This window comes from Aspergillus karnatakaensis (genome assembly GCF_047715665.1).
Source record: "Aspergillus karnatakaensis strain CBS 102800 unplaced genomic scaffold BJY04scaffold_43, whole genome shotgun sequence".
Classification (NCBI taxonomy): domain Eukaryota; kingdom Fungi; phylum Ascomycota; class Eurotiomycetes; order Eurotiales; family Aspergillaceae; genus Aspergillus; species Aspergillus karnatakaensis.
The window spans coordinates 162,683-186,820 of record NW_027395755.1 but is presented as its reverse complement, the minus strand read 5'-3'; the positions used below and the strand labels follow the sequence as shown (position 1 = coordinate 186,820).

At 52.7% G+C, this 24,138-nt stretch overlaps 10 protein-coding genes across 10 annotated transcripts; 6 read left to right on the top strand and 4 right to left on the bottom strand.

Annotated features, from left to right (window-relative positions):
• Positions 1–141: 141 nt before the first annotated feature.
• BJY04DRAFT_220835 (uncharacterized protein) lies at positions 142–970 on the top strand (the record flags this gene model as incomplete). The annotated part of the gene is made up of 2 exons (XM_073716976.1): positions 142–248; positions 493–970. 2 exons carry the CDS (start codon positions 142–144, stop codon positions 968–970), a joined length of 585 nt encoding a protein of 194 aa, XP_073568583.1.
• An 876-nt stretch (positions 971–1,846) lies between these two features.
• On the bottom strand, positions 1,847–3,524 carry BJY04DRAFT_107411 (tyrosinase family protein). Its single transcript, XM_073708065.1, has 4 exons — positions 3,072–3,524; positions 2,855–3,017; positions 2,529–2,794; positions 1,847–2,466 (listed from the first exon to the last, which is right to left on the bottom strand). The coding sequence occupies exons 1-4, from the start codon at positions 3,260–3,262 to the stop codon at positions 1,935–1,937; spliced, it is 1,152 nt and encodes a 383-aa protein (XP_073568582.1). The 5' UTR covers positions 3,263–3,524; the 3' UTR covers positions 1,847–1,934.
• Positions 3,525–5,063: 1,539 nt separating this feature from the next.
• BJY04DRAFT_107377 (uncharacterized protein) lies at positions 5,064–7,250 on the top strand. Its single transcript, XM_073708064.1, has 7 exons — positions 5,064–5,427; positions 5,478–5,712; positions 5,761–5,913; positions 5,972–6,089; positions 6,145–6,213; positions 6,284–6,310; positions 6,384–7,250. The coding sequence occupies exons 1-7, from the start codon at positions 5,230–5,232 to the stop codon at positions 6,784–6,786; spliced, it is 1,203 nt and encodes a 400-aa protein (XP_073568581.1). The 5' UTR covers positions 5,064–5,229; the 3' UTR covers positions 6,787–7,250.
• Positions 7,251–7,876: 626 nt separating this feature from the next.
• On the top strand, positions 7,877–9,471 carry BJY04DRAFT_195057 (zinc-binding alcohol dehydrogenase family protein). Its single transcript, XM_073712155.1, has one exon. It carries the CDS (start codon positions 7,985–7,987, stop codon positions 9,092–9,094), a length of 1,110 nt encoding a protein of 369 aa, XP_073568580.1. The 5' UTR covers positions 7,877–7,984; the 3' UTR covers positions 9,095–9,471.
• BJY04DRAFT_195054 (aldehyde dehydrogenase domain-containing protein) lies at positions 9,462–11,424 on the top strand. The gene is made up of 7 exons (XM_073712154.1): positions 9,462–9,542; positions 9,592–9,898; positions 9,963–10,135; positions 10,222–10,520; positions 10,580–10,620; positions 10,714–11,094; positions 11,155–11,424. The coding sequence occupies exons 1-7, from the start codon at positions 9,489–9,491 to the stop codon at positions 11,370–11,372; spliced, it is 1,473 nt and encodes a 490-aa protein (XP_073568579.1). The 5' UTR covers positions 9,462–9,488; the 3' UTR covers positions 11,373–11,424.
• Positions 11,425–12,048: 624 nt separating this feature from the next.
• Positions 12,049–12,705, top strand: BJY04DRAFT_107331 (uncharacterized protein). Its single transcript, XM_073708063.1, has 3 exons — positions 12,049–12,202; positions 12,262–12,424; positions 12,496–12,705. The coding sequence occupies exons 1-3, from the start codon at positions 12,107–12,109 to the stop codon at positions 12,507–12,509; spliced, it is 273 nt and encodes a 90-aa protein (XP_073568578.1). The 5' UTR covers positions 12,049–12,106; the 3' UTR covers positions 12,510–12,705.
• A 284-nt stretch (positions 12,706–12,989) lies between these two features.
• Positions 12,990–16,209, bottom strand: BJY04DRAFT_220830 (putative nuclear serine protease HtrA2/Nma111; the record flags this gene model as incomplete). Its single annotated transcript, XM_073716975.1, has 4 exons — positions 12,990–13,163; positions 13,209–13,406; positions 13,459–15,759; positions 15,805–16,209. The coding sequence occupies 4 exons, from the start codon at positions 16,207–16,209 to the stop codon at positions 12,990–12,992; spliced, it is 3,078 nt and encodes a 1,025-aa protein (XP_073568577.1).
• Positions 16,210–16,771: 562 nt separating this feature from the next.
• Positions 16,772–18,827, bottom strand: BJY04DRAFT_195049 (uncharacterized protein). The gene is made up of 2 exons (XM_073712153.1): positions 18,088–18,827; positions 16,772–17,871 (listed from the first exon to the last, which is right to left on the bottom strand). The coding sequence occupies exons 1-2, from the start codon at positions 18,296–18,298 to the stop codon at positions 17,198–17,200; spliced, it is 885 nt and encodes a 294-aa protein (XP_073568576.1). The 5' UTR covers positions 18,299–18,827; the 3' UTR covers positions 16,772–17,197.
• Positions 18,828–20,083: 1,256 nt separating this feature from the next.
• On the top strand, positions 20,084–22,220 carry BJY04DRAFT_107296 (DUF2841 domain-containing protein). The gene is made up of 5 exons (XM_073708062.1): positions 20,084–20,532; positions 20,580–20,634; positions 20,682–21,019; positions 21,071–21,256; positions 21,304–22,220. Exons 1-5 carry the CDS (start codon positions 20,367–20,369, stop codon positions 21,927–21,929), a joined length of 1,371 nt encoding a protein of 456 aa, XP_073568575.1. The 5' UTR covers positions 20,084–20,366; the 3' UTR covers positions 21,930–22,220.
• A 402-nt stretch (positions 22,221–22,622) lies between these two features.
• BJY04DRAFT_229636 (HSP70/90 family co-chaperone CNS1) lies at positions 22,623–24,023 on the bottom strand. The gene is made up of 2 exons (XM_073719110.1): positions 23,702–24,023; positions 22,623–23,633 (listed from the first exon to the last, which is right to left on the bottom strand). Exons 1-2 carry the CDS (start codon positions 23,976–23,978, stop codon positions 22,645–22,647), a joined length of 1,266 nt encoding a protein of 421 aa, XP_073568574.1. The 5' UTR covers positions 23,979–24,023; the 3' UTR covers positions 22,623–22,644.
• Between the last annotated feature and the right edge of the window lie 115 nt (positions 24,024–24,138).

The window sequence follows — 24,138 nt, the reverse complement described above, 5'->3', positions numbered from 1 at the left end:
GGTAGTTGATGAGCCAATGGATCATATAATAAGTTAGAGCACGCACATCTAGCGGCGGCTACCCACCTACATACACCCTAACCACCCACTTCCCTAAATCTTTCTTCTCTTTCTTTCTCTTGCCGTAAACCACAAACCATCATGAGCATGACACAGCTTCAAACAGCAACGGACTCCTTTAAGGAAGTCATCAACCGGCCTTCACAACCGGGTCTCGAGGCTGTTTACATACAAGCCCCTGGCGTCAGGTACACACATCAATTTTCACAGCCTCAGCCACAAGTCCTGGAAACAGGAAAGCGAAAGATATTCTGGCTATATATTTTAGTGGGACTACTCGGCGCGGCAGTTATAGGTCTTGCTGTTGGATTGGGCGTTGAGTTGAGCCGACAGAATCAAGGTACCTCCCTAGACTACCGATGAGATCGATCTTGCTCTACAAACGAAATGGCATTGAAAGGATGCTCACTCTTTATTCTTCTCACCTAATAGGCCCAGACACATCCGCAGCAATCCAATCATCCCCTTCATCCACCGATACAACCACGACACCTTCTCCTACAACTTCCTCCAACACAAACAACAGCAACAACGACTCCGGATCCAACCCAACCTACAAAACAACAATCACCAAAACATCTACACCAACCCCGTCTCCCAAATCGTCTGCCCCACAGCCAACAACACCCTCGTCACACAACCCCTCGGCTCCCTCCGCTACCGCATCCACTGCGACTCCGACTTCGCCACCAGCGGCAAGCAAACCCTCTCCTCCGTCGTCCTAGCCTCCTTCAACGAGTGTCTCTCCCTCTGCAACACAATGAACTACTTCCAAGACCGCACAGACATCGGATGTACATACAACGTTGCCGGAGCAGGGACCCAGACACCAGGGACATGCTGGTGTCTCGCCGGAGAGGGGCTGACGGTAGTCGAGAATGTAGGGAATGAGGTTGCGGTGCCGGTTTGATTTTCTTTCCCTTTTTCTGACTTTTTATCTTGGGGATGGTTGGAGGCATTGAATTGGCGTTCCATCCAAGCAGTTATTTATGCATGGAGGGTGCGGTGTGTTGGAATTCATAAGTTAGCGAGGTATCGAGGTGCGGCCGTATGTGATTCCTACCTAACCTATACCTGGAGTACAAGTGCCCAGCCCTTCTGCAGACGAATCGAGTAGGAAGGAACGCCACTGGTAGAGCTTAGGAAGGTATGCTATAGGGCCCGGGGCCCGGGGTTAGGTACCTACCTAGCTAGCCCACCGTCGCCCATCGCACCTTCTCTCTGTGGGCAAATCACCAAAGGGAAGGCACAGAATCCAACAGGGAAGGTAAGAGCAGTTTCGCCGGTTGCTCCTGCCTCAGTACAATATACAACCAAAGAGGAAGGAACGATCAATGCCCGGCTGGCATCCATCGCGCCTTCCCTACAGATCGAGCACGGAATAGGAAGGCGCGAGGTACATTGGAACCTTGGAACAGGAAGGAACGGCCGGGTACCCGCGGCCCTTCGGTCCTTCCTCGTATGATCAATGTGGATAGGAAAGAGCGATATCAGGGGGGGTGAGGAAGGAATGACCAACGTTGGGTGCAACAGGTCGCACCTTCCTTGTTAGACAACTAATTAACATAGGAAGGTATGGCACAGGGCCTCGGGATCGACTTCGAGAGGAAGGAGCGGTCGAGCATCTGTACAGTATACATAGTACCCGACTCGCCTTATGAAGGGGCAGAAGGAGCTGTGCTGCGGCTGTTCGTCTACAGTTCAGAGACTATACCAGTTCAGAGACTATACTAAGACTGTCTTGAGCCTAGATGGTGAACTGTCATCACTCGCCTAAATCCAGAAACAAAGCAAAATAATCTCAATTAGGCAAGGCAGACAGGCATATACTATATTAGTCTAAAGAATTATGTACATCGACAACTATCACACCTCTACAGATAAATATAACAAAACGGCCCCGCAGTGGTATCAAGCAGCTCACGGATCGTCCTATCCTCCGCAAGAACATCAAAATACTGCACATCATCCAACGTCGCATTCGGACTCGGCCCCCGTCCCGGAAGCAGCGTTGGCCCATGGACAACAAACGTGCGATCCGCTGGGTCAAGATTCTGCCAGGTCCAGAACACACGGTCGATCGCCGCGTGGTGCAGGAAGAACATAGGGTCGCCGGGGGATGCGTAGAAATCGCCTGCCGGGTCGCCGCCAATGGTATAGTGGCCTCCGGTGTGCACGCCGACGTAGCCGTTGCCGAAGTCGCCTTGGAAACGGTCTTGGAAGGAGGAGATGTCGCGGTAGTTGTTGATGAGGTCTGTGACGTGCTCGACGGTGGTCCATTTAGCGGCATCGGGGTTGATGTCGCGGCGTAGGCAGCGTGGGTTGTACTCGAGGCCGGTGCCGTTTTGGGCTTCGACGCCGGGGACCTTGAGGGTTACGAAGAGGGGTCCGAGATTGACGGTGAAGCTGTACAGTAGAGTTAGAAAGCTTGTGAAGGTTGGAGGACTGTTTTACAAGACGGGACGTACTTTTTGAATGGGCCGGAGGTGACACAGCCACCGCCATTTCCAGGCTCCAGGAAAAGGCCTGTAAAGACCTCAGGGCCTGGGTGAGGGATGTATGACCCATCCCCAGACATACTATACTCGGAGCCGTCGAACATGGGCGAGTTCAAGGGGTCGTCGGCATATTTGCCCCAGGACCAGTATGGCTGGTAGCCGGTATAACCACATTCATTACGCAGAGCTTGCTCGTAGGCCCAGGTGAAATACCGGTGCCATGTGAGGAAGTTGCCCTATGATCATCAGCTCTTGCTGCCGGTACACAGGGTATAGAAGGAATCGTAAAGACAAACCGTGGTGTGGATTCTCAAGGTCTGGTTGATATGGACCGCAACAAAGTCGTCGTAACGAGTACGCGCTCCGGGGGCAAGGGCAGGGTCGATTTTCGAGGGGCTTTCGGTAAGGCAGGTCACGGCATCGATATATGCCTTGCGTTCCGGCTTCGTAAGGGTTCCCCTAGATGGTTCATTAGCTATCTGGGAGGCAATCGACAGCCACATCATAACATACCATTCTCGACGGACAGCGGCGTTGAGAGGGGTGCATTCGCTGTCAGTATACCGCGGCTTGGTAAACTGATAGAGGACCTGATTAACCAAGGCCTTGCCTGCGAGGACATCCCACTCGTCAATGTTCAGGATAGCTGTGGCTTGAGGGATGGCGGCAAGGGCTGCCACTGCAGCAGGAAAGGAGAACCGCATGTTGACGCCTCTACAAGAGAACAAAGGAAGGAAAAGAAGAAAAAAAAAAAGTAGTTGCCGAGGATGAAGAGAAAAAGCAAGGATCGTCGCGACGGGCAGGGATGTTTTTATATCCACGTTGCGGTGCGCCAGTCAACAGGGGCAGATAATGGAATTATCCCCGGACAACAATGCCCTGTCTTGCTACAGACACGACAACGAATAAGTGGTGCTCCTCGACCTCTTCTAGTCTTCCAGACCATCTCGGGCCCTTGGCTGAGATGGCATGGTCGACGGTAGTGCGAGAAACGGCGCTCCTTCTTGACTCGTGGGGGATGTCTGGAAATTTCCGCAATATCCAGGTTGCCACAGTCAAGATGCATTAGCTTAAAGTCTGCGAGGTTGCCTGAAGCTCGTATCCTCTAGCGACCTAGTCTCGTAGGAGCAATGCTAGTGGAGGCATCCGAGGGAGGCGCCGTCCTTAGGTCGATTGGGTACTTTTGCTGATCCGGTGTCGCCAATCGGAGAAACAGCAGTGGGTGCATTCCTCCGGAAGGCGGGTGCAAGCGTTGTCTTTGGCTGGCGAGGCTGACCAGGGTCGATATTGAGTTAATCTCTGATCTGGTCCGTGGGCAGGGGTCCGAATCCATAGTCACTTGGCAGTTGGCTGTTCATATCCATTCTTTCTTTTGTTCTTTCACAGCTATCTCGTGATCTTGAAGGAATACCCTCACTCTCTCGACATGGCCACCTGCAACAAACCTATCTAGGCACTATGGAAAGGTAGGGACATAAATGAAGACGTGGCATGCCCGTCGATGACGATCAGCGACCGCAATCGAAGCTAGCAATCTCGCCTTGTGGAGTCGCCAACAAAAAAGGTTCCGCCGATGTTTCAGCCGTGTCCATGCAAGCTTGCCCAGCACTGCCAATCCTTGCTTAGTCTTACGCTCTTACGCTGTTCCCCTGGGGCCTGGGGGCTGCGCCGCTGCGTCCTTGGACGGGACAAACAAGACACGGACTAGATATTAAATTCCTCACAATCACAATGCCATTCGGTGAGATCACACACAGAGAGATCTTTGTCTCCCGAGGAAGCTGGCTTCGATACTCCTCCAAAGAGTCAAAGACTCCCAACTCGCATTCTCGCACGGCCACGCCGGCAGACAGCCGGATCAACAGCAGATCGAGAATCAAAGATTCTGTCCATCTTCCGCACGTCTCCGGAAATCCTGCTGGATCGAATCTCCACATGAAGCCCCTCTGTACGGATCAGTTGTGAGTCGTGGGCTCCTCAGTTGCATCGTCGGATTGTTTCCGTGCTGGGCAAGATCCCTTGCCATGGCTTCCAGAAAGCTAAAAGGGACGACAATTTCACCGTCTTGGCAGGTTGGCTCTACTCGGCCGGACTCCGGAGTGCATACACCCCTGTTTCTTAGCCGTGTCTTGTGCGTGGCTTTACTCCGTAGTCCGCACAGGATTAAGGCTAATATGGGCCAAGCGGGACACACGGCGCTGACTGCCCTCAATAGATTGAGTATCTCGCTTCAATGTGCCGTCTAATTACGGCAGCAACAGTATAGCTAGAAGATACGGTAGCTCGTGTTGAGACGGCCGGAGTTTTCCATTGTTGGGACCTGTACAGGCTGGATCACTGTGCAGCCTGTTGTGCTCGTAGCAACCCCTGTCTCCTGGCAAAGTTTAATTTCACCATCCTCGATGCCTTTTAGACTGCATCGCTCACTGATAGGCGGAGTATGCTCCAGGGGAAGAGTTAAACTTTGCCTCATCTCGTGGTCACTAGTCACATGTAGAGTAGCTTCCAACACGATGGTCTGGCGAGATATTGCCGCAGTCACCCTGAACTACGGTTCCTGCTATTCCAAGAGAAACCCTGAGTCTGTCGGAATCAAGATCTTCATATACCCTCCCCCTGTTTCTGCTTCTGTTTCCTTCAGGTGGTTGTTCTCACCACTCATGCGGCGACAATGGCATCCGAGTTAACCCAGCGACCAGACCTTTCCCCAGATGAGGAAATCGACTATTCATCGAATGCACCAAAAATTCTAGCTGTCTCAGGCGTTCTGACAGGGCTCTCGCTCGTGATGGTGGCATTGCGGTGCTACGTACGGGCTTTCATTCTTCGTCGATTCTATTCTGAGGACAGCATCATGGTTGTCTGCGGGGTAAGTGCTGCTATTCAACAATCCATATTTGCTTTTTCTCAACAGCTCAGGTCTGTTGTATCGGATTCATGGCCTGTCTTGTCGGCGAGAGCAAGGTAGGCATGGGCCAGTACATCGTAGCGATCGAAGCAGACAACCATCGTGGGAAACTTTCTCAATGGATATGGTGGCGGTCCCTGATTGTCGTGCTGGGAATCAGTCTGGTCAAGATATCCATTGGGCTCTTTCTTCTTCGGTTCACGGCTCAGAAGAAGTGGTTGAAGTGGTTTATCATCGGCTCAGTGGGTGAGTAGGGCAGGCGTCATCACAGTATATCACACACTGACATGACAGTTTTCCTCATTTGCTTCACGATCGCTTCTCTGGGCACGCTGATCTTCCAATGTGTTCCTGTTCGAGCAGCCTGGGACTCGGAACTGCGAGCGAAAGAGTCAACAAAGTGCTTTACACTCCCTGTCTTTCTGGGCATTGGCAGATTCAACGCCTGTAGGTTCTAGCAGACACACCTTGGAGACCGTTCTTTATTTACTAATGTGATGAGTAGCCGTCAACATTATCACTGATTTCCTCTATGCCACCCTCCCCGTCTTCATGTTCTACAACGTCCAGGTAAACAAGCGAACAAAGATCTCGCTAATGGGGATCCTAGGCTTGGGCTACTTGTAAGCATGCCATATTCCCATCCTATCTGACAACAGCAACACCTGACATTTACAGTGCGTGCGCAGCAGCCATAGTAAAGACAGTCTTTCAAACCCGTTACTTCGCTGACCAAGAGGTATACCGGTATGTCCGAATCTCACCCAGACTCAAACAGTGCCAGCAGCTCGCTAACCAATCCACCATGAATGCACAGCGAATACACATACCATATCTGGAACTAGTATGTCGCCTCCACTGACCCTTAATTCTCCTTAAGCCCCTAGAAGCCATAGCTAAACAACTGGATCCTATAGCGTCGAACTCGCCGTCGGCATCATCGCCGCCTCCTTCCCGACAATCAAACCCCTAGTCAAGAGCATAATCGGCAGCACGCGCGGGACTAGCTACGGACGCTCGCGCAAACGCACCGGCGAATCGTACCACCTCAGCGTGCTCGCGCGCAGCCGCCACGACCACCCCACCCGCGACATGGAGGAGGACAAATACCGCGTGCAGATCCACGCGAACCACCCGTCGCTTTCGGGTTCTGATGGCGGAAGTGAGGAGAATCTGGCGAGGGATCGGAGACAGAGTCCGTTGGATACGAGGATTGGGGGGATTGTGCAGACGACGGAGGTTACGGTGCATACGGAGGATGGGGCGGCGGGGATGGGGATGGGGATTGGGCCGAGGAGGACGGTGGAGGATCGGATTTGATATTAGGTTTCTTTTGTTCTTTCTTTTGTCTGATGGACGGTCGCGGGTGTATATTGGGAATTGTTGGAAAGATCATAGATATAATGGTTCAAGCCTAGCTCGATGCAGTTCTATGCCAACTTACTTTTGTTAATGCTGTCTGTTATTCTGTGAGATGCCCTTACAAATCTGAAGTACTCTTGACCTTCTGTCGACCTCTTGAGCCCTCTAAACAGAAGAGCTAGACTGCTAGTAATCTCGCTTTTCATGCACATCATCGAACCATAAAGATTAACTGGAGACTCGGCCTGATTTACCTAATGACACTTCAAGGATAAGATACTTAACAGCCCGGAAAGAACAGACACTTACTTACACCACCTTTTTCCTGTCAAACCTACTACTACCCACCACACATCCTCATACACACTCAGCACCGATATTGGTGTTATAGCTATCAGTATGGAGTTGCTGACCTGAACCGTATTGTGTTAGCAGGTTATAGCAAGGTATTGATGATCCTCTTCCACGGGATACTGCAGGTATAGTGCTAACGCTGGCTGTCAATCCCCGCAAGGGAAAGCATTGAAATTTCCCACTCAATATGTACTAGATTAGAGTTACAAACAGCCACTCTAATAGGTCCTTCACCAGATGTGTGGTACCGGTTCCAAGTTGAATTCCCAGTTACCGATTTAAGGCCTCTTACTATCACGGTGATGCGCTTGCTCTGGAGCACATCAATGAGGATACTCCAGGGCGCTGAAACGGCGCCGTTGTAGGTCTGTCCTGCCAATATCCGGAGTAGCAGGCATGTAGTAGAGTTGTTCAAACTTTAGGGTTGAGGTCAGTCAGCCCGTAGCCGGCTGATGGCGTTATTAGTCCAGTTCTACGCATGTAAGCAGGATTGCCAAGGTCATGGCAGCGCTTAACAATGCCCATGCTTGACTAGGAGCTTTTATGCAGAGATTCATTGATTCTGTGGATTTGATTGTTGTACACCACTCGGTAGTTATAGCCGGTCTGCTGCAGTGCGTCACACCTTTCCGAAGCCTTATCGTAAGCCATTATATCATAGCACATCGCCTGTCCTCTTAAACAGCCCTTTCTTCCTTCTTCTTCTGCTCCTTCTATCGTCGCTTACAAATCGTACCCCTCTCGACTATAACCCCCTCCCTCCTCCCAGCAGATCCTCTCCCCCTCCATTCGCTCCTCGTACATGCAAGAGCTCAATCACTCCACCAAAATGAAAGCCCTCCTCACAACCGCCGACAAAACTGCTTCTCTCAATCCCAACCACCCCACCCCAACCCTACCACCCGACAGCGACCGCATCCTCGTCCGCACCATCGCCATCGCCCTCAACCCCACAGACTGGAAGAGCGTAACCAGAGGCACAGCGCCACCAGACCACATAGTCGGCTGCGACTACGCCGGCATCGTAGAGCAAGTCGGCTCCCTCTTAACCAAGCCCTTCGCCCCGGGCGACCGCATCGCAGGCTTCACCCACGGGTGCAACGCACTCAACCCCCAAGACGGCGCTTTCGCAGAGTACATCACTCCAATCGGCGACTTGCAGATCAAAATCCCCGAGAACCTGAGTTTCGAAGAAGCCGCGACATTGGGTGTCGGGATTACGACTGTTGGACAGGGTCTTTATCAGTCGTTGCAGCTGCCGGAGCCAGCTTCTGATGCTGAATTGTTACCACAGGAGGACATCCCGCCTCCGACAGACGGCAGCCGGACGATCCTGATCTACGGCGGTTCCACAGCAACAGGGACTCTGGCTATCCAGTATGCGAAGTTATCCGGGTACCATGTGCTTACCACCTGCTCACCGCGCAACTTCGATCTCGTGCGGGGTTACGGCGCGGATGCTGTCTTTGATTATGGAGACTCGAATGCGCCGGCGGCGATTAAGGAGTATACGGGTGATAACCTGCGGTTGGTCTTTGATACGATTTCTCTATCTGAGAGCGCCGAGTTTTCTGATAAAGTGATTTCACCCTCTGGTGGGGTGTATTCGGCGCTGCTGAAGGTTGAGTCGCAGAGGAGTGATGTCATTTCCAAGTATACGCTTGGATACACGGCGTTTGGGGAGGAGAAGCAGTTTGGGACGGTGAGATTTGAGGCGTCGAAGGAGGATAGAGAGTTTGCGGAGAGGTTTTGGGAGTTGAGTCGGGGGTTGCTTGAGCGAGGGGTTGTGAGGACGCATCCGGTCTCTGTGCGGCCTGGTGGGTTGCAGGGGGCTGTGGAGGGGTTGGAGGCAATGAGGAAGGGGGAGGTTAGTGGCGAGAAGCTGGTGTATAGAGTTGAGGAGACGCCTTGAGTGGGGGTGCTATCTGGGTTACTCAATTACTAGACCTGCAGGTGGTGGCAGCAGAATACCATGTCATGATACGCCGTGGTTTGTCCAGTGCAGCTGAAGATCACCTCATCAGGCGTCCAGAGAGCTGAGGATAGTGGCAAGATCAGTAATCAGCAATCCAGTATCTGTTGTAGAAGATAGCAGCTCTGGAACAAACCACCCAGCCCTGATGAGCGGAATTATAGCGGACGAATGAGTGATGATCATTTCGGAATGAGTGCGGAACTAAGCCAACAATGTCGGAATCGTTCCACCTATAAGTTATAGTAGTATATCATACTATATCAGTATATTTCCCCCTGGTGCCCTTCTCTCTACTGTCTTCCAGCTTAGCTACATCTGAAAACGGCCCACCATGTCTTCCCAACCCTTACCCGCCATCCCCACCCAGCTCTTCATCAACAACGAGGTACTCCCCCTTCCATCTACACTCTACCTTACACCACTAACCAACCCAGTACATCGACAGCACTTCCCCAAACCGCCTCACCGTAGTCAACCCCTACACCGGCACCCAAATTCCCCATGCAGCCCACGCAGCCACCAAGCACGACATCGACGCCGCCGTCTCCGCTGCCCAATCCGCCTACAAAACAACCTGGGCCCAGACCTCTCCGCGCGAAAAACAAGCATGCATGCTCCGGTTCGCCGATCTTGTCGAGAAGCACGCCGAGCGGTTAGCGATTCTTGAGTCCCTGCCCACAGGGAAACCAGTGACGCCGACGATGCAGTTCGATATTGCGCATATGGTGGAAGTTTATCGGTGTATGCTTCCCCTATCTAGAATCCCATTAATTGGAGGTGTGGGTGTGGTATTTAACGCATACAGACTACGCCGGCTGGACCGACAAACTCCCCGGCGAATCCTACCCGGCCTCAAACGGCGTCTACAAGATCGTGCGCCATGAACCCCTCGGCGTCTGCGCGGGGATTGCCTCTTGGAACGCGACATTCTTGTATATCGGGTGGAAAATCGCCCCGGCTGTTGCAGCGGGGAATTGTGTATTTATTCTCCCTTCTTTCCTCCGCGCCTCCTTCTCCTCAAATAAATCAAACACAACTAACCTAAACATGTGTGGAATAACTAGTTCATCTTTAAACCCTCCGAGAAATCCCCCTTCGGCGCGCTTGCCCTCGGCGCTCTCTTCGCCGAAGCCGGCTTCCCCCCCGGCGTGGTGCAGATCGTCAACGGCGGGCAGGAAACGGGGTCGCTGCTTGCGTCTCATAGCGGGATCGCGAAGATCAGTTTCACGGGGTCGATTGGCGGTGGAAGGGCGGTGCAGGATGCTGCGTCGAAGAGTAATCTGAAGAAGGTGACGCTGGAGCTGGGGGGGAAGAGTCCGGCGATTGTATTTGGGGATGTGGATTTGCAGAGGGCTGTGGGGGGGTATGTCCATGTTCATATAATACCTTTCCGCTGGAACTCCGGGCTGATTGAGGAATTAGGGTTTGTGGGTTCTTGTTTAACTCGGGGCAGGTGTGCGTTGGTAAGACATCCCATCCTATACTCACTCCTTACCTACTCCATCACCTGCAACTGCAGCTGCAACTGGACTAACAGAACCAACCCTAACCCACAGCAACATCCCGCGTTCTCGTCCACAGCAGTATCATCACGCCCTTTACAGCAGCGCTGAAAACCGCCTTCGAAGAAGCCTCCGCCACACTCGGCGCCGACCCGCTCGACAAGAGCACAGTTTACGGCCCCGTCGTCGACAAGGCCCAGTTCGACAAAATCATGTCCTACATCGCCATCGGCAAGGAAACAGCAACGTTGCTAACCGGCGGCGCGCAGGAAGGCGACAGGGGGTATTTCATCCAGCCGACCATCTTCGTGGACCCGCAGCCTGATAGTCCGATATTGAAAGAGGAGATCTTTGGGCCTGTGCTGGCGATTCAGAGCTTTGAGACGGAGGAGGAGGCGGTTGCGTTGGCGAATGCGTCTGATTATGGGCTTGCTGGTATGTTCTTCTGTCTGGTGTGAGTGTGAGTGTGGGAGTAATTGCTGATACGTGGTATAGCGTCGATATACACGTCTAATATTGACCGTGCGCTGAGAGTGTCGAGTCAGCTGGAGTGCGGAGGGGTCGCGATCAATTCGCCTTTTATCCCGGAGCTGCAGACGCCGTTTGGAGGTGTTAAGGCTAGTGGACAAGGGAAGGAGCTGGGTAAGGAGGGGTTATTGGAGTATACCGAGGCGAAGAGCATTCATATTAGGCTTGATGTAGCGAAGCTGTAGTCAGTACCAGAGCAATCCATGTAATCCAACTCAATGCAATGAATACAGCTTCTATATGAACCACCAACGATGATTCTGAGACACCAGCCTGCCTCGTTCTCACACGCTCTACAAACATAACAATCGAGCACAGCAGTACCAGCTCCTCCGCCAGCGAGTTCCGCACGAGACGCTTGCCGCAAGCATATCCATCTCCAGTCATGACAGCCAACCTCCTTGGCTGCCATCCCACCGGACAACCCCGCCATCGATGCGAGAAACACGAACCACATCATGCACCCCGCAAGCCCCCCTTGGCAGATCCGGGGTTTCTTCAGTCTAACCTCTACTCAATTGGACAACTACATCCACCCTTACCATGCATACCCCAAGAACTACCTCGTATTCCACGCATCTCCTTGCCCAACATGCCCCATGATCTTCGATTCACACCAGGGCTACCGTTTCCAGAACTCGTATATGTAGGTAGCATGGTAGACGAGTATTTTCCCTCCAGTCATCGTTGTATGTTCGACGAGAGAATGTAACGCTGCGCGCGGTCGTGGTCGAAGGTCAACATAATGCATGAGCATGACCTCGAGACCAAGGATGGTAAGTAATGAGATGAGACGGTTATCGCCGATAGATATAAAACCCCTCCGACGCCCGTATACTTCATCTCATCTCATCTCATCTCATCTCCAATTCCAATTGTCAATTGCCAAATATCTATCTACGAACTTCGATTCTCCGTCATGCGCCTATCAATCTACGCCATCGCCCTCACTACCTACCTCAGCTTGACTCTCGCCGCCCCGGCTCCTGCAGATGGCGAGGTAGAGGGGAATAATGCACGTACATCTTACCCCCTTTTTCAAAATCAACTAAGCTAAGCATCGAATCTCTCTAGCTCGTGAAAAGACAATGCGTTGGTCCGTCCTCTCCCCTCTCTCTCTTCCTCCCTCCCTCCCTCCAACCTAACTCACCAACTTATCTACCAAAACCCAGACTGCGTCCCCTACTGCTGCAAACAAGCCGGCGGCTGCAGTTTCCTGAACTGCGGAGCGTCACGGGTACGTACCTTGTTCCTCTTCATTCTATTCCGCTTCTGTTCCCCGCTTACGAGATAATTGTGTACCTGTAGTGCCGGTGCAGTGATCTGAGTCATTGTTATTGTGATTGTAAATGTTCGTATGGATAGGCATTGTATTTCAGAAGAGATAAGGCGTTACATGGGTTGGAGGGCGAGAGATGGACAAGGGGGGGATGGGAATGGGACTGGGAACGGGGATGGGAGGGGGGGTTCTAGGTAGCGAGAGAGATCCTGGACGGGTATGGACAAGAAGAAGTTGGAGGATCCATGCATTTTCGCCAGTACAATTAGCTTAGCCACTTGAAGGCGTACTGTACTGGAATAGAAATCCTTGTTGGTGGTCGTGTTCATTTCTCAGGATAACTTGCATGGTTACATTAGCAGATACTCTATGCAAGCTATGAGTTAGAGTGGTGTCTACCAATCGCTGAAGGTATTGCAGCCTACATTCAGTCCATGCATGTACATCGTCAACTCACATTGAGTAGTATTTTGAAATATGTACCATGCCATGTGAAATGTACACGGTCTACCAATCCGATCTATTATACAGCTTCCGGCTCTAAATCACTGCCGCCGCCCTCAAAGCCCTCGTCCATGGCGTCCGGATTCAGATTCGCAACGTCCGCGTCGACGCCGTCTTTGTGTTTCCTGTCATGCGAGATGGACTTCCAGCCGAGTGGTTGGGAGTCTTCTTTGATGTATTCGGACATAGGGAACTATCTTGGTTAGTGTGGTTCAGATAAGGTGGAAAGGAAACATACGTAGTGGTCGTTCTTCTTCATGGTGACAACCCACGGCACGTTGTCGAATGTCACGGCCCGGAGGCGGAAATATGTGTTGTCGGGGATTTTCTTCACCTCTTCGACGAAGCGGTCGAGGTCTGGCGTGGGGACTCCGTTCACTGCTGTGATGAAGTTGGTCGGCGAAAGGCCGTACTGGTATGCGGGAGATCCGCGGCTCTGTAATTAATCAGCATATATGCGAGGTCAGTGGATTGTTACCGTGACGTACCCGTGCGCTAACATAGATCTCGCTATGCAGCTTGGAAATCTGTTGACGAACGGCATGGTGAGGCTTCTGCAGGACAGCACCGCAGAAGACAACCGCGCGGTCGGTTTCCAGATCCTCCGTCGAGACAGTCGGGACCTGAATCTTCATTTCCTCCCCGTTGCGCACAATCAGCGCTTCGAGGCTTTCTTTCTCATACATAATGTCCAGCTCAGACACCCGGGTGATCAACTGTCCGTCTAGTGTGAGGATGATATCACCTTCTTGGAAGTTGTCTCCTGTCGAGTTGAACTCTGGGGGTGGGCAGTCGACCTTGCGCACCATGAAAAGCTGGTGGCGGGCCGGGTTTGCCTTCGCGACCTTTTCAATCCACTCCTCCGACACGCCCATGATGCGCGCTTGGCTCATCTGGACCACATAGCTCTCCATGTTCATGATCCGCAGCTTGGGTAGAACGCCGTCTTGGATCTTCTTCACCACCGGCAGCAGGGACGGCGTCGCAAATCCAAGGTGGTATTCGACGTCTTTGTGTGAGTTTGGCGTGCGTTCACCAAGATAGTTGAGCCACAAGGCTTGGACAACACCATCTTCGCCGACCAACACACCGTTGGAGCACTGCCCGCTCAGGCCAGTGTCCACCGTCACAGCATCCAGGTTGATGGCACGGTAGCGCGGCGCGGAAGCATTGGCGGGAATAGAGACTGTGGTGATATCGGTAACAGCGGTCTTGGCCACCACAATGCGGAAGTTCTGGTTGAATCCAACGAAGATCGTGTCTTGGCCTTGTTTAATATACTCCGTGCTAAGCTTGGCGCTTTGAACCGGAGCTTGCACGAGAGTGGGGTCGTATTGAATAATGCAGTAGTTCTGTAGGGGGTGGAGGAAGACGACCTTGGCGGCGACAATGATCGAATCGGCCACGGTGATGTTGATATCGCACAAGTTGTATGGTACAATAGCGCGCGACACGACGACCAAGCCCTTTTCAGCATCGATCACCAAGCCGAACCCTGTCTTCTTCGCTTGTGGGAAGCCATCGAGCTTCAGCGGCATCGTGCACGATACGCGGACGAAGCTGCGAACGATCTCCGCCGCAGCAGGCTGGCTCACACCATCAAGCTGGATAAAGTCGGCCTTCCTGGGAGTAGGAGTGACGGCTTCAATCGGGTCGGCAAGGTCAGAGAAATCCCACAGGCCGGACTCGTCATTTCGGACGGCCAGGCGCATCTTTGGGTGCCAATGTCGGTCGATGTAGACGATGCTCGTGCCGCGCGTGTGGAGGTCGCGAATGTGACGGTACGAAATCACAACCCGAGAACGATCAGGGATTGTCTTCATGACCTCCACAAATTCATCGAGATTGCGAGTTTTCCGTTTGTCGACGGAATCGATCAGCCATCCGGAGAGTGTGTTTTCCAGTTTGAAAGAGCCTGCGGCCTCGCACACATAAACACCCTTAGTTGCAATGGCATACAATCGAGCTTGTTGGTATGACAGGTTGTGGAACGTTCCTCCTGCCACCGACACGAATCGATCAGGCGTGATGGCATGCAGGTCGCCAACGTCACATTCGACCTCAACGTCTTGACCGCCTCTCTGCACCAGCAAACGTACCGACTTGCCAACACTTGAATCGAGGATGTCGTCTAAGCGGATAAACTGGGTCAGGAGCTCTCCATTGACCTGCAGAAGCACATCGCCTTCCAAGATTTTGCCGTCCGCAGGTCCTTCCGGAAGAATGATCTCGGCCACCAGCATGCTCGTCTCGGTAGGAGCTGCCTTGCGGACCGCCGTCTCCCACTGCGGGGTCAGACCCAGTCGCCTACACTCATCAAATGGTTTAAGAATCCACTGTGTCTGAATAGTTCCTCTAGTAACAGGTTCGCCCTGTCGGATGCACTCCAGAGCACGCAGCGGTCGGTCAAGCGGCAGGAAGTAGTCTGTTGCTGCTCCGTCAGCACGACCACCGGCCTGCAGAGCAATCGCATGTCCATCGATATTGACCACAGGACTTCCGGAACTACCACCACTCGCTGCTGCAGCTGCCTGGATGTAATTTGTGTTGAAATCGCTGTATCCTTCCCCGTATTCGGGCGCATTTCGATCAAGTCGACTGATAACACCGGACAAGATACTCAGTTTCTCGCCTGCATCGTTACCGACAACACGAATTTCCGAACCAACGCGTGCGCCGTCCGGCTTGAGCTTGAGCTCTCGGAGCTTCATGTGTCTGATAGCCTTCGGGTCGAATTTGAGGATACCGAAATCGTGTACGGGATCTCGATACACAGGATAAACGTCGCACTAAAACAGTCAGCTCTGTCGTTCTGTACCAACTGAGAAACTCACCTCTTCATGGTTGTCGAAAATGACGTATCCCCAGAACGGGCCTGGACAGACCACATGGCGGTTAGTGAGAATGTATCCACGCTCCGCATCGACCACAAAACCCGTCGCTTGACTGCTCATCGATAACTCTGTGTCAAACGAGCAAGTCTGACAGAAATGAATAGACACAACAGTCTTCACGACTTCCTCGATTGTAGCCTGCCATTCTGGCGAGTCGGCCTGCGTTGGTCCTAAAGCCAACACTGGGCCGACATCTCCCTCATCCTCCACATCGTAGACGGTCCCATTGGCGGGGGTCGAGTCGCCGGGCGTGAGTGTTGAGTTTTCTGGCTTGATGTGTTTCACCGGCCGCTCGGCGGTTGCGAGGGAGGTGCGCTTGCGTTTGGCGCCCGCTTCTCCATTCATGTTTAGGCTATTGTCGTGGTTGTTATCACGGGAAATGTGTACGGCGTTCGAGGCTGATCGGGCGAAGATCCCCTGGGCAGCAGCCTGACTGGTAACACAAGGATCGTGTATTGCAGCTGATGACCGGCGAAGGATCGGGGCCGGTTGCCAGCGCGCGGATGGGACGCGGCTGAGTACGAGACTGGAAAATGACCCAGTCCCACACGAAATTGAGCTTCGTACTGAGATCAAACGAGAGATGGGTGACCACGCGGGCAGCGACGTAGGTTTGCGAGAAGGCGCAGCAGCGGCGATAGCAGAGGCGGAATTGATAGCGGCAGTTGGGCACCTTCTGTTGGCTAGCAGCCAAAAAGACATTCACAAAGGCCAAGTGAAAGCTTCAGGATGCGAAAGAAAGGAAAGACTGAGGAGGGGAGAGGATTAAAAGAGAGATCACGGTCTAGACGAGGCTGACAGAAAAAGTCAGGCGAACCGCGAACCTTGAAGGTTGAAAATCGATAACGCCGGGCGGAGACGCCCTGATTGGATCTTCATCCCCCCCCCCTCAGCCTGAACCAAGCTCGGTCATCAGACTGTCCAGGATTCATACCTTAATTTAGTAGCAATCTATATCAAGGCTACTATCATATCATATGGTATTGTACATTTCTAGGTTGCTTTGCTATATCTACACACCTCCCCGGATATTCCATTTTCCTCGTAGCTATAGCTATACGTCATCAATCTTATAGACCACCCTATACAACTTTCTCCGCCCGAGATATTCAACGCGGCGGAATACCTGCCATAAGGAGCCGCTGATAACTTCCAAGTTGAGTCACGACGTGCCCGCCATTATCGTGGTGTAGGGGAGCCGTGCAGGAGTGGTCCAAGAGCCGGTAGAGCAGAAGCACTGAACCTCCTCGGTCGCTATGGTGCTCTTAGTTTCTCTCGGATTGAACAAATTGGTCTGATAGTCAGCGTGCAATCACGCGTGGTAATGATGCTCTCACACCACGTTTTCAGTAATCGGTGACGGGCTCGGGCCTCCATTCCCCTGAGACCCTTGAGCGCCGGTCTGGTTGGCGTTTACAGTTCGCGGGAACAGCTCATTGAGTTTGGCATAAAGCCCATTGATGGTCGGCATGTGCGGCGGCGGTGTCATAATGGCAGGAGCTGGTGGGACCACCCCTCCCGCCTTTTTACCCTTGTCCGCCACTGTCGCCAGGTAAGCCAAGTTCACCTGCAATCTCCGCATGCAGTTCACGTATTCGGGGGTTTTTTGAGCGTTCTTATCTGCCGTTTCTGACGTCGGGGACGGGTTCGATGGATTCGAATCTTGTGGCGCTTGCTGGGCGGGCGGACCACCTGCTTTTCCTGTCGATTGAAGATTGACTACCTCTTCGAGCAGCATTGAGTTGATTTCCAAAAGGACAGAAACCCGTTCCTTATCGCGCGCAGCTGCCACCGGAGATTGAGCTTGCGCCGTACTTTGCGATGGGCCCTGCTGGGGCGGAGTCTGTTGTTGTGTCGGAGCCATGCTCTTCACCGCACCTGATGCCATATTTTGCGGGAACGACTGAGCTTGTGTCGCAGGGATGTTCGCGGTGGTTGTTGTGGGCTGGGCAAAGGCACCGGTCATTGGGGGCTGAGTGAAGGGAGTCGAGAAGTTCGCGTGGGGTCCTACAAGGCAGAGAGGCCTGTTAGCTTGCTCTTGTTTAGGAAACCTAGCGGATAGGGGAAGCACCAGCGAGCGCGTATCAGCTCAAAGAAGCACGTGGTTAAGGATACAAGGGGGCTTCAGCACGGAAGCGTAGGAATGCGATGCTGCGCCGATGATCGCTATGGAGGGGACAGACACGAGAAAAGAATGAAAAACAAACTAGCGGAGAAACACACCTGTAGATTGCTGGGGGAAGGCTGGCGGCATCATAGCTCCACCCTGCTGCAGTGGTATACTATTGAAGGAAGGCTGCGAGGGCGCAGTTGAATGAGGAAAGGAGGGCATTTGATTTGGATAGTAAGGAAACTGCTGCTGATTGCCCTGCGCTGGGACAGGATACCCCGGGTTCTGCTGCTGCATGGGAAAACCAGTGTTGTTGGGATCCATGATGGCGTCCGTCTCAGTCAGGAGCAGGAAAGAATGCGATAATAATAGCGCCGTTAAGAATAGATAGCAGGGGGTTGATCAAGAATCTCCAGTCTTGGGCCTGGCCAAATGCGACAAGCGTGCGGCAGACGGTCGAATGACCAGAGCGGCCACGGTGCACCTGGGGGTTTCAGGTAAAGAATGCAGGAAAAAAGAAAGTTGACAAGAGCAGTGATTGGCTGTCAAAGAAGGTTGTGTTGGAAAGCGTCAGCTGTAAGTCGTGAATCAATGATGGCCGGAGATCGGACCACTGCCTCAAGCGAGATTTGCTGGTCGATCGCTTGACTTGTTGGCTTGGATGACCCGTGAGCGGCATGCAGTTGGAGAAGGAGTGAAAGGTTGCAAAGCAGACTATCAAATCTAACGCTTGGGAATGGAGGAGAACCAGCAGTAAGCACAGGCAGAGGTTGACCAAGGTCGAAAAAAGAAGAGCAGCTGAGGTCAGGTGCCGAAGCGTATTCTATCTCCGTCATGTCTCTTTACATACACGTATATTACACGCTTACACCCACACTTTTGCTGCTACCTGACACATCTTTTCTGTACAGTACATGACAGAACGCACAGCTCTGGCTTACTTCTGACCACCTCCTCCCTCCTCCCATTCCCAGCCCTCATTCAAGTCCATTCATGATGCACCCTCATAACTCAGATGGATCGTCTGTCTTCATAATCAGCGGAGCGGCTGCTCGACTTACTCTTTGTGAATACCACATTCAACTGTTCAATGACAGTGCTTGTCCGCTGGGCAGAGGATTCTCACATTCTCGTCTCGCCATCAGAAATGCACAGAGAAAGCACTACCTACTGACCCAGAGAGGTCGCTACAATAAACATGACGAGTCTTATACTTCCGGAATGGTACACATCGATGGACATATCAGGCCCTAACGCACGATAGTGGGACAACCCAAATCCTTCTCCACAGCCATGTGGGTGGCTATCTCAATCTGTTCGATATGTCGACCCATCCGGCGCAACCCCTTGGTCCTCATTCCTCAAGGAACTATGCTATAGTTCGATGCATAGTCCGCGCGGGTTCCTGGACGCCAGTTGACCTGTCTACTCCAATGTGCATCTCCCACAGCCAGCCCGGCCGAACAAACTCAAATCAGTGAGGAGATCCGCATCATGAAGCACCTCTACGCTTGCCGCCGGACATATCATCTGCAGAGAACTCTATTGAGTGAGACATTCTCCAGAAGTATCCAATGAGGCGGCAATAGCCACTCATTCACTTTCCCGATCCTTCTATGACTCCTCGTCCCATCAACACGATTTCAACTTGTGCCAGTTTCATGTCCCGGCGGTAACTCTTCTGCTGTGCAGCTGGAAAGAGCCATGCTTTTGGCTGAACGCTGAATGCAATGTCGAGTCTCGCCCCCGTTTGACAGGATTCCCAGCTATTACGCCAACATGAGCAGGAGGCTATTGGCACTCGGTAGATCGTCCTTGCAGAGGCGAAAATAAGGATGCACACATGCATTAGTCCGAACTCTAGACGTTCCGAGCCTGCGATATCCCGATCATCCGCTCATCGAGACATGCGGCAATGCTGTTGAGATACCCTCTATCCGTCGCTGTAAGATGTTCACCTAGGCGATATGAAGCAAGATGCAAGTCTAGACAATCTATACGGATTCGCTTCCGTTTAACTACCTTGGAACGGCTGGCCATTACCTTACCACCGAAGCCATGAACGTCTATGTATCGCCTCGCTAAAGGTTCCCCGCTACCCCATGGCAAGCAGAAGGCGCCAGTGGTGGACCCAGCAGCGGCAATTGAGTATTTGCTTTTCTCGTCCTATCGTTTCGGCTTGCAGGCGTCGCCATCAACGCCTTCTTAAGGTGGGCGTTTCTGCAGGCTCTTTGCTCTGATTCTTTCTTGGACATCTTCTTGTTCCAAACTCATCAAGTGCACTTCAATGAACTGAGATCTACATCGGCTTTTTTCCTACGCTATCTTTCTTAGCCAAAGACAGTCGTATACGCCTCGGACCCCATCAGCATTTATCTCCCCGTCACTTCCAATGGATGCACCACCGAATAGCTTAGCGAATCTTCATTTTGCTCTAATTTACATTGATGATCACGGCAAGCTGCGCTTCGAATCCTCTTCATCGGTTGCAGATGACTGCCAAAATATACTCTCGCCAACCGTGGCTGACTCTTTTCTCCGAGCAGTCGCGGGAACCGGTAAGGGATCACACAAAGTCCACTTGATCACAGCTGATATATCATAGTCTCATTGGAATCAGACTCTCCACCTAGCCCTACCCAGAGCTGCAGGTCCTCCTTGTAAGTCTTTCCGCAAGCATACCTTTTCATTATTCTCACCATAATAGCTCCCAGCGCACCAATGACCGAAAACGCCAACGTCCATCTTACGACTACATGGTCCCTCCCATAGCATATTTTCAGGAAACAATACTCCCCATACGAAACGAGAACCTTCTCCGCCGATACTATGAGCAGGCATTTGCTAGCTTGCAGCAGACCAACTGCCGCATTCTGGCAAAGGCTTATATCAGGCACGTTGAGCCACGGAAGCAGGTCAACTACCCCTACAACGGCCACAAGACTATAGCTGGTGTTCCTCGTCAATTTGATCCTGAAGAGACGAAACCTGCTTGGTGGCCTGCGGGGGTCGTTCATCGTGAGCCAGATCATCTCCGGAAGCCAGGTATGCATCGCATGCGTGACATCAGACTCTACCAGGTCTAACTTGGAACAGATAGGATCCGTCTTCTTGTTCATATCCTATGCGAGCTCCGCGAAAGCCATGGCATGTCTGTCGAACGGCTCAGGGATGCAGATGACCCAATCCGCCGTCAAATTTCACCTAAGAAGCACCTCCAGATCCTAAATGAGATCTATAGAGTCCGAGAGGAGGAAGAGCGATACCTTGCTGGCGACCCCGGTATGCCCCACCGCCCCATCTATCAGACCGCCACTGACTCTTGATAGAAGTGCAGGAAGTTGTTTGCGTGTCGCAAGTGAATATACCGGGTCCGGTAGACCTGACACATCTCACCCCAGTTGCCAGGCCATATCTCGAGTCCGAAATCGCACAACAGGACGACAATAGACTTGAATCTCAAAACACCACCCTCCCCTCCTCAGATCCAGCCAGCGATACTCCCAACTTCCGATCCACCGCCGAAGGAACCCACCTCGCTACAGCAGCCGCCATCCCTTCTGGAAGCGTCACCCCCACAATCCCAAGCACATGGACCTACGAACCCAACATACAAATGCCTACATCCTTGCCCTCACTAAGCACAGCCATCAACCTTCACGGCGCAGCCTCAACCACACCCACGAACCTCTACACCCACCAGTACTCAGCACCATCAATGCTCCTGCACCACCAACCCACAACGCTCGAGATCCAGCCCTTCTCGACAGTCGCTTTCACAAATCCCCCGTTGCACCCTGCACAGTCTCAATCCCAATCTCAATCTCATCCTCAACAGATCGGACCTCGCTCGATCCTTCACCGCCACCATCACGCTCAGCCTTTGGTGCCTACCTCGCTGCCTCCTCCCACGAGCTTCGACGGCTGTCCGCAGCCTTACTACTTCGGCTACTAAACTAGCCACATTCGCTATATGTTTCTCTCATCTGTGTTTGTTTCCTTGCTCACTAGCTGTACATTATAATCATGCATGCTGCATCTTCCATTGCGGCTTGTGGTGCCTGGCATGTTCTTTATTCCACACTCTAGAGATGTCCACCGTTGCGTCCACATTTTATTCTTCCTAATCGTTGTCGTTGCCTTTTGTTTCGGGTTCCGGTTCGGGCTATGTATATTACGACATAATGCGAGGGATGGGATTTTTTTATGTGTACATTAGATAGACGGATAGGGATGGTAATAGCGAATGTCCAGGGGTTCAACCGGTCATAAGTTCTCTAGAATTCATTCTATTCTATCATATTCTACGCTATGGACAGTCTGCTGACCTCTGTGCCCTGGAATGCTACCGCTATGACTCTAGAAACAAATCTTCAGCCGATTCGCCAGGGACAGAGGGCTTGTCCCAGATTTAGCAGGCTGCAATGAGGTAGGCACACCAGTCATCGTAATGACGGTACACGGGTGGCCTAGAACGAGCTGTACGCGTTCACCGTCGCAGACGAGTAGATACCCACCTTGTCTGGCTGGGAACATGATCAAGCGCCCGTCGCAGCACCGGTATCGTACGGTCGATGCCTTCTCGGCTGGCATCGTGGCATTTGAGCAGTCTAACCTGGCCCGCTGATGCATGTATCAGCGAGAGTAGGTATGCGCGAAAGCTCGACACTTCAACCCTCCTTACGAGCCTTGATCGCCGCAATAAACTCCTTGCTCTTCTTCGTCGGCACCACATAAATTCTCACCAACTCATCCACAACCTCAACCTTGCTCCCGCTCAGAATCTGCAGCAGCGGCAGCTTCTTACCAGCCTTAATGAGTCCGCCCGTATGCGTATCCATGTAGCAATCCACGTTCTGGATCGTGTACTCCTTCTTCGTATCCCACGGCAAGGGAAAGATATACTCCAAGTGATCCTCAATCGAGGATGCCTCCGAAAAGCCCTTGATGAAATCCGACTGCGCGTCCATCGGGTACAGCAACACAGTCGGGAACTCAAGCGTGCTCTCCGGCGACAACGGATCAGGCGTGAGTCTGATATTCGCGTCCTCCATCTCCGGCGGCTGCTCCGTCTTCCGCGTGCGGATCTGCCGCGCGCGCAGCGCAGTGGCGAGCAGGACCTTCTCCTTCTGCGTCCGCTCATCCTCGGCCCTGCGCTTGGCCGCGATCCGCTCTAGCGCGGCCTTCCGCTCCGCCGTTTTCGCTGCAACAGCCTGCAGCGGCTTATTCTCTGGATCCAACGCCAGCCCCCTGCTCGCTACATCTTCCGCCTCAGCAATCTTGTCGAGCGCATACAGCGCCATCGCGGAGCGGTAGTAAGCCTTCACGTTGCGCGGGTTCAGCTTCAGCACAGCGGCGCAGTCCAGCGTCGTGGAGCGGTAGTTCTTCAGTTCCAGATTACACAGCGCGCGGTTGATGTGCGATGCCTCTTCGACCTCGCGGCGGAGTTTCGCCTCCTCGGCTTCGTCTTCGGGAGCATCCCATTTGTTTTCTTTCGAGCGGAGGACGGCGATGGCCTTTGTGTAGTATTCCTTTGCGTCAACCCAGCGTTTCTCGCGCGCTGATTCGTTGCCTTGCTCGCGGAAGTTCTGGGCGACGTCGCCGCGGGTGCCTTCGTTTTGCAGCGCGCGCAGGGCGTCCAGCATGATGTTTTCGCCATCTATTATTTTCGTATGTCTCATTAGAATATTAACCTTCTTTTATGTACAGCCTCACGGGTGAACTCACTCTCATCCCCCGCCTTGCTGATATCCGTCATGAACAGCGGCGTCTTGTTCAGGATGTCCGCCAGCTCGTCGGTGGTATGGGACTCGACGGCTGCCATGGCAGGTGGCAGTTTCGGGTCCAGTGACTCCTCCTGCAACTTGCGGAGACGCTCTTCATTTCCGGGGACGGGGAGCTCGACTTCTTGCGGTTGGGCGGGTTCGGGTTTGGGTTTAGCGTTCAGGTCGAGCGACTCGTCGAAGTCGTCGGGGAGTTCTTCTATTCGGGGGTGAGTGGACATGTTGGCGTTTCTCTGGCGAGAATTATTTTGAGAGGTAGAGATGTTGGAGCTGGAGACCTGGTCCTGGTGTGAGAGGGGTCTTTTGGGGATGACGATGGGCAAGGAAAATTTTGAGACAAACGGTGCAAACAGGTGGGGAGGGTTAGCCCTATCCAGGTAC

Bases quoted from the DNA above. Each gene is read 5' to 3' on its own strand.
- BJY04DRAFT_107411 (XM_073708065.1), bottom strand. From the start codon at position 3,262: ATGCGGTTCTCCTTTCCTGCTGCAGTGGCAGCCCTTGCCGCCATCCCT. The intron at 2,795-2,854 runs GTTTGTCTTTAC...TGATGATCATAG, and splicing joins CCTTGAGAATCCACACCACG to GGCAACTTCCTCACATGGCA. The intron at 2,467-2,528 runs GTACGTCCCGTC...TCTACTGTACAG, and splicing joins ACCTCCGGCCCATTCAAAAA to CTTCACCGTCAATCTCGGAC.
- BJY04DRAFT_107377 (XM_073708064.1), top strand. From the start codon at position 5,230: ATGGCATCCGAGTTAACCCAGCGACCAGACCTTTCCCCAGATGAGGAA. The intron at 5,428-5,477 runs GTAAGTGCTGCT...TCAACAGCTCAG, and splicing joins GCATCATGGTTGTCTGCGGG to GTCTGTTGTATCGGATTCAT. The intron at 6,090-6,144 runs GTAAGCATGCCA...TGACATTTACAG, and splicing joins ATCCTAGGCTTGGGCTACTT to TGCGTGCGCAGCAGCCATAG.
- BJY04DRAFT_195057 (XM_073712155.1), top strand. From the start codon at position 7,985: ATGCAAGAGCTCAATCACTCCACCAAAATGAAAGCCCTCCTCACAACC.
- BJY04DRAFT_195054 (XM_073712154.1), top strand. From the start codon at position 9,489: ATGTCTTCCCAACCCTTACCCGCCATCCCCACCCAGCTCTTCATCAAC. The intron at 9,543-9,591 runs GTACTCCCCCTT...TAACCAACCCAG, and splicing joins AGCTCTTCATCAACAACGAG to TACATCGACAGCACTTCCCC. The intron at 9,899-9,962 runs GTATGCTTCCCC...TAACGCATACAG, and splicing joins TATGGTGGAAGTTTATCGGT to ACTACGCCGGCTGGACCGAC.
- BJY04DRAFT_107331 (XM_073708063.1), top strand. From the start codon at position 12,107: ATGCGCCTATCAATCTACGCCATCGCCCTCACTACCTACCTCAGCTTG. The intron at 12,203-12,261 runs GCACGTACATCT...GAATCTCTCTAG, and splicing joins GCGAGGTAGAGGGGAATAAT to CTCGTGAAAAGACAATGCGT.
- BJY04DRAFT_195049 (XM_073712153.1), bottom strand. From the start codon at position 18,298: ATGGATCCCAACAACACTGGTTTTCCCATGCAGCAGCAGAACCCGGGG. The intron at 17,872-18,087 runs GTGTGTTTCTCC...TCTGCCTTGTAG, and splicing joins CTTCCCCCAGCAATCTACAG to GACCCCACGCGAACTTCTCG.
- BJY04DRAFT_107296 (XM_073708062.1), top strand. From the start codon at position 20,367: ATGGATGCACCACCGAATAGCTTAGCGAATCTTCATTTTGCTCTAATT. The intron at 20,635-20,681 runs GTAAGTCTTTCC...TCACCATAATAG, and splicing joins CAGAGCTGCAGGTCCTCCTT to CTCCCAGCGCACCAATGACC. The intron at 21,020-21,070 runs GTATGCATCGCA...AACTTGGAACAG, and splicing joins AGATCATCTCCGGAAGCCAG to ATAGGATCCGTCTTCTTGTT.
- BJY04DRAFT_229636 (XM_073719110.1), bottom strand. From the start codon at position 23,978: ATGTCCACTCACCCCCGAATAGAAGAACTCCCCGACGACTTCGACGAG. The intron at 23,634-23,701 runs GTGAGTTCACCC...CGAAAATAATAG, and splicing joins CAGCAAGGCGGGGGATGAGA to ATGGCGAAAACATCATGCTG.